General features: G+C 43.6%; 1 protein-coding gene across 14 annotated transcripts in view; it reads right to left on the bottom strand.

The window, feature by feature from the left end:
• Nucleotides 1-12,217, bottom strand: part of PIGN (phosphatidylinositol glycan anchor biosynthesis class N) — a 153,633-nt gene that overhangs the window by 128,683 nt on the left and 12,733 nt on the right. For 7 of the 14 annotated variants that reach the window (XR_016213903.1, XR_016213907.1, XR_016213908.1 and 4 more), the window contains exons 2-4: nucleotides 10,858-11,098; nucleotides 817-938; nucleotides 266-364 (exon numbers count right to left, since the gene is read on the bottom strand). Coding sequence is in view for 7 of the 14 variants with exons in the window: in XM_002713621.6 (XP_002713667.5) it covers nucleotides 266-364; nucleotides 817-938; nucleotides 10,858-11,084 (448 nt within the window). In the remaining 7 variants the exon portion in view is untranslated. Of the gene's footprint in view, nucleotides 1-265; nucleotides 365-816; nucleotides 939-10,857; nucleotides 11,099-12,143; nucleotides 12,214-12,217 lie in introns of all 14 variants that reach the window. The other 7 variants (XR_016213905.1, XM_051851154.3, XM_089305019.1 and 4 more) reach the window with 3 other exon arrangements.

Raw genomic sequence — 12,217 nt, 5'->3', positions numbered from 1 at the left:
CCAGCTACCAACTTCAGTCCAGCCTAGTCCCAGTCACTGTGGGCATTCAGAAAGTGAACCAACAGAGTGAAGAAGGAAAACACATTGCCAGTTAAACTGATGTGTCAATATATTGTAATTTACACCTCTATTTCAGAGCTGCTCTAAAGATGAAAATATGAATCTGAAAATCTGTACAGTAAATATAAAAGTAATATAAAAAAATACTACCAGACTGATTTATTATCTATTTTCTACCTGAGGGAATATAATCAATTACCCTTACCTTTGGCAAACATAGGCAAGATATCTGGGCTTCCCCAGCTCCATGTATACTTGCTTTCATTAAAAAGGGAATCAAATTCTACAGGATTTTCTTTCCAACCTTTAGGTAGTTAAGAGAAAAAGCAAGCAATATTAAAAATATGTATATTTGCTTAAATCAGCCACTCCCAAAATTACTGTCCGAATAATATTAGTTGGAGAAAAACACAAAATAATAGTTTGTTATGTATATTATACCGCTATTTCACAAAAACAGTAATAATATACTTATTACTAAAATACAAAATCACTTTTGAACTTTTAAGAGGTCTAGGAAAACTGTGGATTCATCCAAATGTGCTCCTTTGATAGCAAAGGATGATGAAAGACTAAAGCTTAACTCTAAATTGATACCAGGGTATATCAATTAAATTTTAGTTTGTATAAAATACAGTAAAATACTTGTCAACATATCTCAAAACATAATTTCCACTCTATGACATGATTTAGTGGTGAAGAATCAATATTTGTATGACAAATTTTCATTCAACAAAATATCTAAATAGACAATACCTTTGGCAACGGCACTGACGTCCTCATAAAATCCAGCTATGAGGGCAACGTGACCTGGACGTGATTCTGTTGGCACACGTGTATGAGAAATTCCCCAGCTGCCTTCGTACATTATGATATTCCTAAAAGATAATACACACAAGTAAACAACATAAACTATGACTGCATAAACTCAGAAGGCTTCAGAAAAATACAACTATTACAGAAGGAATCAAAATCCAAAGTCAAAATTTAAGAAATAAAAGAATCTTTAAAATTCCAGCTGACCTCATTCCTAGTCCTCTCACCAACTGAATGCAGTGGCTGGTGTGAGCACAGCAAGACCAACAAAGCATCACCCAACCACTGTATGTGAGTCTGAAACAAAATATACCTTTGTGGGGTCAACATTGTGGCATAGTAGGGAAAGCCCCCACTCAAGATGCCAGCATCCCATAAGGGTGCCGGTTTGTGTCCTGGCTGCTCCACTTCTGATCCAGCTCCCTTGAGAATAGCAGTGGGGGATGGCCCCCCTGCACCCACATGGGAGTCCTGGAAGAAGCTCTTGGCTCCTAGCTTTGGCCTGGCCCAGCTCAGGCCACTGCAGCCATACGGGGAGTTAACCAGCAGATGGGACATGTCTGTCTCTCCTTCTCTATGTAACTCTGACTTTCAAACAAATAAATACAAATATTTTTTAAAAAAACCACTTTGTTGTCTTCTTTAAAAAAGATTTATTTTTATTTATTTGAAAGAGTTACAGAGAGAGGGAGAGGGAGAGGGAGAGAGAGAGATCTTCTATCTGCTGGTTCACTCCCTAGATGGCTGCAACAGCCGGAGCTGTGCCGGTCTGAGCTAGGAGCCAGGAGCTTCTTCCAGGTCTCCCACATGGGTGCAGGGGCCCAAGGTCTTGGGCCACCTTCTATTGCTATCCTGGACCACAGCAGAGAGCTGGATCAGAAGAGGAGCAGCCGGGACTAGAACTGGCGCCCATATGGGATGCTGGCACTTCAGGCCAGGGCGTTAACCTGTTGCGCCACAGCGCCAGCCCCAGCACTTTGTTGTCTTAAGCCATAAAACACTGGGATGGCATTTTACATAGTGACAACTGATAAACACAATATTAAGATGACATTCTTAAATTTAATTACATGTGACAGTGGTACTGTGGTTATGCATGAGAAAATCTGTTTTTAAAAGACATGTGTTGTAGTATTTAAGGGTGAAGTGTCACAATGTCTTGCTTTCAAATTTTTCAGGAAAAAATAATTAAAACTAGGAGTACACATGTGTACAACTGTGTGTTGGGAGAATGTGAAAATTGATAACATTAAACTGTTAAACTAGGTTAAGGTTATACAGTTTATCATGTAATTCCTTCAACTTTCGTGTAGTTGAAATATTCTTAAAATAAAAACATTAAGGGGGGGAAGACTGCTCTTAAAAAAGTCAAACTATGTTCCTATATTTGAGATTGAAGCAGACGAAAAGTTTCTTTTGCTTAAATGTACCAACCACTTAAGTTATATCACAGTGTTTTGCAAAATTTGGGACAGAAAGCAAAATTACCAGCAATGCTATGGGTGAAAGGCCTACAAAGCAAGTAATAAAACATGGAAAACATCAATAACATTTTCTCAAGATAAATGCTTGATTCTCAACACATTCTGAAGAAAAAAAAATGTGAGTACAGTGAACGTTTTCAATGTTTATTTATTTGCAAGGCAGAAAGAACGAAAGAGAGACAGACAGAGATCTTCCATTTGATGGCTCACTCCAGAAATGCCCACAATGGTCGAGTGGTGGGCTAGACTGAAGCAAGCAACCAGGAACTCAATGCATGTTTCCCACATTGGTGGCAGGAAGCCAGCTACTTGAGCCATTACCTGCTGCCTCCCAGAGTTTGTATTAGGAGGAAGCTGGAACTGACATTGAAGCCAGGATCTGAACCCAGGCACCCCAAGCAACAACTTAATCTTTGTGCCAAATGTCTAACCCCCAGGTTAAGTTCTTTGAACTCACCCCCAAATGAAACCAAATTTGATAAAATACATACATAATGGTAAATAATTGAAAAATCATGGGACTAGATGTGGGGAGCAGCCCGGACTGGACTGAGTTACTGGAATTAAGACTTATTCTATGCATCTGCTCTCCTGTGGGGAGCAACCCGGACTAGACTGAGTTACTGGAATTAAGACTTATTCTATGCATCTGCTCTCCCACAATATGGCGCTGGGAGAGAAGTAAACAGCTTCCGCACAGCTGCCTCCAGTTCAACCAATAAACAGTAGGACTTGCTCCTGATTGGAGGAGAGCAGCGTACTCGGCGTGTGGGCAGCCGAGTTGGGATTGGCGGAGGAGGACTATAAAGGAGGAGAGAGACGGCATGCACCAGGAACATCTAAGGGGAACATCTATCTGAAGGAACACCTGTGCAGCCCCCCAGAGAGCCGGCCGGCGGTGTGCCGCTCCCCTGCGGAAGTGGGGAATGTGGCCAGGGGGAACTGCCCTTCCACGGAGGTGGAAGGGATAGTAGCCAACCCGGGAAGAACCAGCAGTAAACCCGGGGAGGGCCGAGCAGACGAAAGAACAGCGCAGGGTTCAGTGTTGCTCCTCCACGGAGAGGGGGAGCGACATAATGGTGCCGTGACTCGGATATGAAGCCTAGGCAGGACTCTGTGTCGTTCCTCCACGAAGAGGGGGAGCGACAACTAGATATTAAGGGAGAAATTTTCTTTTTAAAATAATTGTTTTTATATTACATAAAGATTGTATACTAATTTAACAATTAACATTCTTATGTATGATGTCAGTGTTCACCCGAGGCTCTTGCCATGAGCTGCCTAGACCATAGAAGCCTTTTGAATCCACAAACTCCATCAGTATTTAGACAAAGCCATAAACAAAGTGGAAGTTCTCTTCTCCCTTCAGAGAAAAGCACATCCTTCTTTGGTGGTCACTTCTTTCCACTAGGGTCTCACCCACAGAGGTCCTTCATGTCAGACATTTTTTGCCACAGTGTGCTGGCTTTCCATGCCTGAAATAGTCTTGTGGGCTTATTCTGAGGCAGAGTGCTACTTAAAGCAATTGTCATTCTGAGTCTGCTGTATGGACTGCTTCCCATGTTGGAGCACTTACTCCTTTTTAATTCCATCTATTATTATTACCAGACACTTATTAATATCTAAATGATCACTTTAATACTTAATCTTGGCCAGCGCCGCAGCTCAATAGGCTAATCCTCTGCCTGCGGCGCCGGCACACCAGGTTCTAGTCCTGGTCGGGCACCAGATTCTGTCCCAGTTGCCCCTCTTCCAGGCCAGCTCTCTGCTATGGCCCAGGAGGGCAGTGGAGGATGGCCCAAGTGCTTGGGCCCTGCACCCCATGGGAGACCAGGAGAAGCACCTGGCTCCTGGCTTCGGATCAGCGCAGTGCACCGGCCGCAGCTGCCACTGGAGGGTGAACCAACGGTAAAGGAAGACCTTCCTCTCTGTCTCTCTCTCTCTCACTGTCCACTCTGCCTGTCCCCCCCCCAAAAAAAAAAAAAAAAAACTTAATCTTACCCATAAGATCACATTAACACTTAAAATGCTAATTTTTACCAACAGCTTAAAGGGATTTGGGGTCCCATGGCGAGTTTTTTAAACTGTATCCTTAGAAGTAAGTCTGTAGGAATGTATGTAGAACCATATAGGTCTACAGTTATAAACTTCATACACTTCATAATTATAACTTCAGGAACATGGTGATTCTTCCCTTCATGCCCACCCTCCCAACCCTCTTCCTCCTCCTTATCTTATTCCCACTTGTGGGGAGCAACTGGGAGCAATTCGGACTATAATGTTACTGGAATTAAGACTTATTCTATACATCTGCTCTCCCACAATATGGCACTGGGAGAGGAGGAAACAGCTTCCACACAGCTGCCTCCAGTTCAACCAATAAACAGCAGGACCTGCTCCTGATTGGAGGAGAGCAGCGTACTCGGCGTGTGGGTAGCAGAGTTGGGATTGGCGGAAGAGGACTATAAAGGAGGAGAGAGACAACATGCACCGGGGAACATCTATCTGAAGGAACACCTGTGCAGCCCCCGAGAGAGCCGGCTGGCGGTGTGCCGTTCCCCCGCGGAAGTGGGGAAAGTGGCAGGAGGAACCGCCCTTCCACGGAGGTGGAAGGGATGGTAGCCAACCCAGGAAGAACCAGCAGCAAACCCGGGGAGGGCCGAGCAGATGAAAGAACAGCGCAGGGTCCTGTGTCGTTCCTCCACGAAGAGGGGGAGCGACATAATGGTGCCGTGACTCGGATAGGGAACCTAGGAGGGAAGAAACGGGAAGAAGTGGAAAAATACCGGAGAGAGAGACTAGCAAAGAGCCTAGGGAAAAGCCGGACGGAAAAGGTGCCGGAAGAAGCTATCGAAAGCCTAGGCATAGACTCGGATATGGACTGTGGGAAAGAAGTTAGGATTGAAAGCGAAAGTGAAAGCTTTCATAGACTCGGATGCGGACTATGGCGGGGAAGCTAGGAGATTGAAAGCGAAAGTGAAACCTGGAGGAGGCTTGGACTCGGATGCGGACTGTGGGGAGAAACCGGGAGAAATGAGAGGGGAATATTGTTGGAAGAAAAGTTAGGGAAACATACCGGGTAGAGAAAAATGTTAGGGAAATTGAAGCCGCAGGGGCAGGCCGAGTCGGAGACGTAAGCTATCTTGGAATTCTTCAAGTCAGCCCGGGGAGCAAAAGGCGAAAATCTGGAACCAGAGGCAGAGACGTGGGCCGCCAGGTTGGAATTCGCCAGGTTAGCCCGGGAAACTTGGACTGAATGCTGGTGGCGGAAACGTGAGCTGGGCTGTGTGACTCGCGGAAGCCACCACACGCAGAGAGAGCGCGCGGGGCACAAGTGGGGAGAGCGCACGGGGCGCGGATAGATAGGGAACGTGGGGCTAGCGCGAAGGCCGTGGTGCGGGCATGAAGGCCGTGGAGACCGCGGAGCGCGCGAAGCCGAGACGCACAGAGCCAGGAACCCGCCGCAGGGTGGGCGCTGGGAAGCCCCGCAGATGAGAGAAGCGCGGGCTGAAGTGGCGCAGAGCCGGGAACCCGCCGCGGGGCGAGGCGCCGAGAAGCAGCCTCGGGGCGGGCGCCGGGATGCCGCAGGGATAAGAGAAACAGAAGTTTAGAAGTAAAATGAGAGAAATAGGAATGCTGGTAGATAGAAGTAAAATAGGAGAAATAGGAATGCCCGGAGATGGAGAAATAGAGAAAAATAAGGCCTCCCCACAACACGCACAGCAATGAGAGCTTGGATTCGGTCTGCCTGATTAGGGAGGTGGTGAGCACCTGCGGGCGGCTAGCAGCTTATGCGCCGCAGGTCACCGAAGACAGGCACGAATTAACATCAATAAGTCTCCCCACAAGACGGCAATGAGAGGGCTTGGATTCGGTTTGCCTGATTGCTAGGGCTTGTAAGCACCTGCAGGCAGTTCTAGCAGAGCAGAGCATGCGCTGCAGGGCACCGAACACAGGCACACATCAGTGCCTAAAAACCTCCTCACAACATGGCGAAGAGAGGACCCGGATTCGGTTTGCCTGATTGATAGGGCTTGTAAGCACCTGTGGGCAACTCCAGCAAGCAGAGCAGAGTGTGCGCCACGGGGCACTGAAGACAGGCACGTATCAACGCCAAAAATAAAAAGAAAGGGGGATCTGTGGGGAGCAACTGGGAGCAACTCGGACTAGACTAAGTTACTCGAATTAAGACTTATTCTATGCATCTGCTCTCCCACAATACGGTGCTGGGAGAGGAGGAAACAGCTTCCACACAGCTGCCTCCAGTTCAACCAATAAACAGCAGGACCTGCTCCTGATTGGAGGAGAGCAGCGTACTCGGCGTGTGGGCAGCCGAGTTGGGATTGGTGGAAGAGGACTATAAAGGAGGAGAGAGACAACATGCACCAGGAACACCTGAGGAACATCTGAGCAGCCCCCGAGAGAGCCAGCCGGCGGTGTGCCGCTCCCCCGCGGAAGTGGGGAAAGTGGCAAGGGGGAACCGCCCTTCCACGGAGGTGGAAGGGTCAGTAGCCAACCCGGGAAGAACCAGCAGCAAACCCGGGAAGGGCCGAGCAGACAAAAGAACAGCGCAGGGTCCTGTGTCGTTCCTCCACGAAGAGGGGGAGCGACACCCACTCATATTTTTTACTAAGATCTATTTTCTTTTTTAAAAAAAAATTTATTTATTTATTTGAAAGTCAGAGTTGCACACAGAGAGAAGGAGAGGCACAGAGAGGGAGAGGTCTTCCATCCGCTGGTTCACTCCCCAATAGGCCGTAATGGCTGGAGCTGAGCTGAGCCGGAGCCAGGAGCCAGGAGCCAGGAGCTTCCTTCGGGTCTCCCACACAGGTGCAGGGGCCCAAGGACTTGGGCCATCTTCCACTGCTTTCCCAGGCCATAGCATAGAGCTAGATCAGAAGTGGAGCAGCTGGGTCTCCAACTGGCACCCATATGGGATGCCAGCACTGCAGGTGGCAGCTTTATCCTTAATGCCACAGCACCAGCCCCTGGATCTATTTTCAATTAACTTTATACACATATGATTAACTCTATATTAAGTAAAGACTTATAATATTAAAAAAAAACCATTCCTCAACAGTCAAAACAAGGGCTGTTCAAGTCACTGCTACTCAAAGTATCAATTTCACTTTTACAGACTGCCTTTTAGGTGCTCTATTAGTTATCACAGCTCAGGGAGAACATACGGTATTTGTCCCCTTGTGACTGGCTTATTTCACTCAGTATGATGCTTTCCAGATACATCCATTTTATTGCAAATGATTGGATTTCACTTTTTTTTTTAATGTTGTGTAGTATTCCAGTGTGTGCATATTACATAATTTCTTTATCCAGTCTTCAGTTGACAGGCATTTGGGTTAATTCCATATATTAGCTATTGTGAATTAAGCTACAATAAACATAGGAGTGCAGATAACTCTTTCATATGCTGATTTCATTTCCCTTGGGTAAATTACCAGCAGTGGGATGGCTGGGTCATATGGTAGGTCTATATTCAGATTTCTGAGGTATCTCCATACTGTCTTCCATAGTGGTTTTATCAGTTTACATTCTGGCCAACAGTGGATTAGGATATTCTCCCACATCCTCATCAACACTTGTTGTTTGTTGATATCTGTATGAAAACCATTCTAATGGGGGTGAAGTGAAACCTCACTGTGGTTTTGATTTGCATTTCCCTGACAGCTAGTGATCCTCAGCATTTTTTCATGGTGTGTTGGCCATTTGGATTTCCTCTTTTGAGAAATGTCTGTTTAGTCTTATGCCCATTTCTTAACTGGGTTGTTAGTTTTCTTGTTGTTGAGTTTCTTAATCTCTTTATATATTCTGGTTATTAATCCTTTATCAGTTGTATAGTTTGCAAATAATTTCTTCCATTCTGTCAGTTGCCTCTTCACCTTGCTGAGTGTTTCTTTTGCAGTACAGAAGCTTCTCAATTTGATGTAACCTCCTTGTTAATTTTGGCTTTGATTGTGCTTCTGGAGTCTTTTTCAAGAACTCTGCCTATGCCAATGTTTTGCAGGGTTTCCCTAGTGTTCTCTAACAACTTGATAGAATTGGGTTGTAGATTTAGGTCTTCAATACATTTTGGTGGATTTTTGTATATGATATAAGTGCCCATATGGGATGCCTGCGCTTTAGGCCTGGGAGTTAACGCACTGTGCCACAGTACCAGCCCCTCTGTCTAACTCTTTCAAATAAATAAATCAATCTTAAAAAAAAAAAAAAAGGGACATATAGCCAATGTTCTAGCACACTGGTTTGAGTCCTGAATGCTCTGCCATTGTGGCCATCTGGGGAGCCAAACAGTAGATGGAAGATCTTTTTCTCTCTACTTTCTCTTTCTCAAATAAATAAATCTTTAAAAAGGAAAAAAAAACCTAAAGGAGAAACAAGTGCTACTCAAAAAGTTAGACTTTTCCTTTACAACCAGTACATTTTTATTCTATCAATTCTGAAAGGAATTAATTCTTTTCCTTTGGCACCAAGAAATTCAAACAAATATGTCACCCAAACATTTTAATTATTTGTAGGAATTTATCTTATACATTTTTGCACTCTATAGTGGTTTGATCTTACTAGTATTTCCCTGTTGATTCATATTGTTCATTTGTTAATTTTCGTCCTTTAACACAAGCATATATGTATTTCTTTAAGCTACTATTAATTTATGTCTGGAAATTCGACACAGCATTCAAGTTCATTCATTCTTCTAGCACTCAGCAAATATATATTAACTGCTGACTATTTGTTTTAGGAACTGGATATAAAGTAGTAGTTCAGTCCCAGACTTCCTGGAATTTGCCCAATAAGTAATATAAAGAAAAACAAAGAGCCCAGGATTGAGACACAGCAGGTAAAGCTGCCACCTGCAATGCTGGCAAACCATATGGGTGCTGCTGGTTTGTGTCCCAGGTATTCCACTTCCAATCCAGTTCCCTGCTGATGGCCCAGGAAAAGCAGAAGATGGCCTCTGTATTTGGGCCCCTGCAACCCACATGGAGGTTTGGAAGAAGCCCCTGCTTCTTGGCTTTGGCCTGGCACAGCACCAGCCAATATAGCCATATAGGGAGTGGCCAGCAGATGGAAGATTTCTCTCTCTCTACCTCTCTGCAATTCTGAATTTCAAATTAATAAATAAATCTTATTTTAAAAACAAAGAATAAAAAAAAGAATAGCAAAACAAATAGAGTAAAGGGATAGAAGGTAACGATAGCAGGTAGGGATGATGAAGTTAGGATATTTTAAATAAATTTCCTCTGTAATCTGATTTTAATTTCCCCATAACAGCATTAAGAAGGGCTTTTGAGAGACTTGTCAAAAACCAGAAAAGAACAATTGTTAATAGGAGCCTCAAAAGTCAAAAAATTAAATATTTCTTTTCAAAAGTCAGTTAACAGAAACCACAGTTAAATTAAATTGGGGGCTAGTTGTGTGGCACAGCAGGTTAAAGCCCTGGCCTGAGGTGTCGACATCCCATTTGGGCGCCAGTTCTAGTCCCGCCTGCTCCTCTTCCAATCCAGCTCTCTGCTACGGCCTGGGAAAGCAATAGAAGATGGCCTAAGTGCTTGGGCCCCTGCACCCACGTGGGAGACCTGGAAGATGCTCCTGGCTCCTGGCTTCGGATCGGCATAGCTCCAGCCATTGCAGACATTTGGGGAGTGAACCAACAGAAGGAAGACCTTTCTCTCTGTCTCTCCCTCTTACTGTCTTTAATTCTACCTCTCAAATAAATAAAAAAAAAATTAAATTGTGATGTAAACTTAGCAAGGCTTTCTACTTTTATAGAAGGCTGTATTTTGAGTTTTATATTGTGTAAACATAATAATTCATTAATTCATCCTTGTCATTATTTTAACAGTTAGCAGGCTTACTTTTTATTTTTTTAATTTATTTGAAGGCAGAGTTACAGAAAGAGAGAGAGGGAGAGACAGAGGTCTTCCATCCATTAGTTCATTCCCCAAATGGCCGCAGTGGCCAGGACTGGGCCAGGCTGAAGCTAGGAACCTGGAGCTTCTTTCAGGTCTCCCACATGGGTGCAGGGGCCTAAGAACTTGGGCCATCTTCTGCTTTCTCAGATGCATTAGCAGGGAGCTGGATGGGAAGCAACATCCATATGGGATGCTGCTGTCCCAGACAGAGGCTTAACCTGCTATACCACAACACCACCCCCTATAAGCTTATTTTTCAAGAAAAAGATAATAAAGTGAAGTATGAGCCAGGATTGGGAAATTAGACAAGTCAGCCAAAGCATTTAAGGCTGTATGTTTGGATTTGTGTCATATCAGCTTATACAACAGTAGAAATAATACCTAGAAGGAAATGAATTGGCATTCAAGTACTAATCTTGAAGACAGAGGCAAATGTACAAGTGTTCTATTCTTGTTCTTATCATCACTCCTGTGCGCAATATGAGATAAAGAATGATATGTTGCTATTTATTTGATCTCAGGATAACATTTCTATGAGATGTCTCTGTATCATCTGACACACTTACCTTAAAAATGGTGCTCTGGAATTTCCGTTTTCATCTAACTCATAAAGCGCATCTGCTCGTAGGCCATCAGCAACAAATAGCACTAATCTTTTTGCTGGAGGAGGCAATGGTGTAAACTGAGGAGTCATTCCATGAACCAAAGGAGATGTAAAATAAATGTCAAAGATAGAGACGAAGAACACAAAATGTACAAATAATCCCAAAGTAAAGAACAGCAGCATATTCATTGTGACTAATTAATCTACAAAAAGAAAAAAAGAAAGAGGGAATAAAATTAAACTGGAGTAAGACTTAATGTAATCCTATGTATTTCACATATTTTGATGACTACATGTAGACTGGACATACATTTTAAAATATAACTGATAACTTCATTTTCATTTATTGTGGTGACAGTAAATACTTCTAATAGAGATAATACTGAAATAAAATACATCATAAACTATATGGAAGCAAAAAGAGAAAGTTCAAGTATAATAAGTAATAAGGAGGGGGTCTGCAGTGGGGTGTAGTAGGCTAAGCCTCTGCCTGCAGCACCGGCATCCTGTATGGATACCAGTTTGTGTCCTGGCTGCTCTACTTATAGCCTGAGAAAGCAGCAGAAGATAGCCCAAGGCTTGGGCCCCCGCACTAATGTGGGAAAGTAGCAGGAAGGTCTGGCTCCTGGCTACGGATTGGCCTGGCTCCAGACATTGAGGCCACTTAGGGAGTGAACCAGTGGATGGAAGACTTTTCTGTCTCTCCCTCTCTCTATCTGTAACTCTACCTCTCAAATAAATAAATAAAATCTTAAAAAATACATAATTAGGACCAGTAAATTACTTGCGATAAATCTAAGTGCAAACTAAACTCATAAACAAAGAGTTAAATCAATCCTAATGTGAGTTAGGGTTTAATCAAAACAAATTCTACATAAAATAGAAAATATCACTCATCCTACTCTAGGTTATCCAGCATTTTAGTTCCCTCAATCAATTTTTTTCCCTGAATCAATTTTTGATTATATTTCTTCATTCAATAAAAATATTCTATGCACATAGCATGTATATGGTAGTGTGCTGGGTTACTACAGAGAACACCAAGAAGACATTGTCACAGATCTGATGAGTTTCCAAACATTTAAGGAAGGAAAAATAAGCAAAGGAAAATATGTAAATAATATTGCAAGACAGTATGCCACTAAACTGCCAAGATCAAATACTCCACAGGATGATTTTTCAAATCAGGCTATAATTTCCTTTGGTTAGTGAATCTCTCTGCAGATTAAAGAGGAGAAAAGTACTCACTCTGAGTAAGTGTTTCCTTCTCTTGAATCCCTGAGTTCCAATTACATAGCAAGCACCATCCTAATGATGTCTGT

This window comes from Oryctolagus cuniculus, chromosome 10 (genome assembly GCF_051225735.1).
Source record: "Oryctolagus cuniculus isolate XC-2025 breed Fujian yellow rabbit chromosome 10, ASM5122573v1, whole genome shotgun sequence".
In the NCBI taxonomy this organism is placed as follows: Eukaryota; Metazoa; Chordata; class Mammalia; order Lagomorpha; family Leporidae; genus Oryctolagus; species Oryctolagus cuniculus.
Note: the sequence above shows the minus strand (reverse complement) of the source record. Positions and strands in the feature narration are given on the sequence as shown.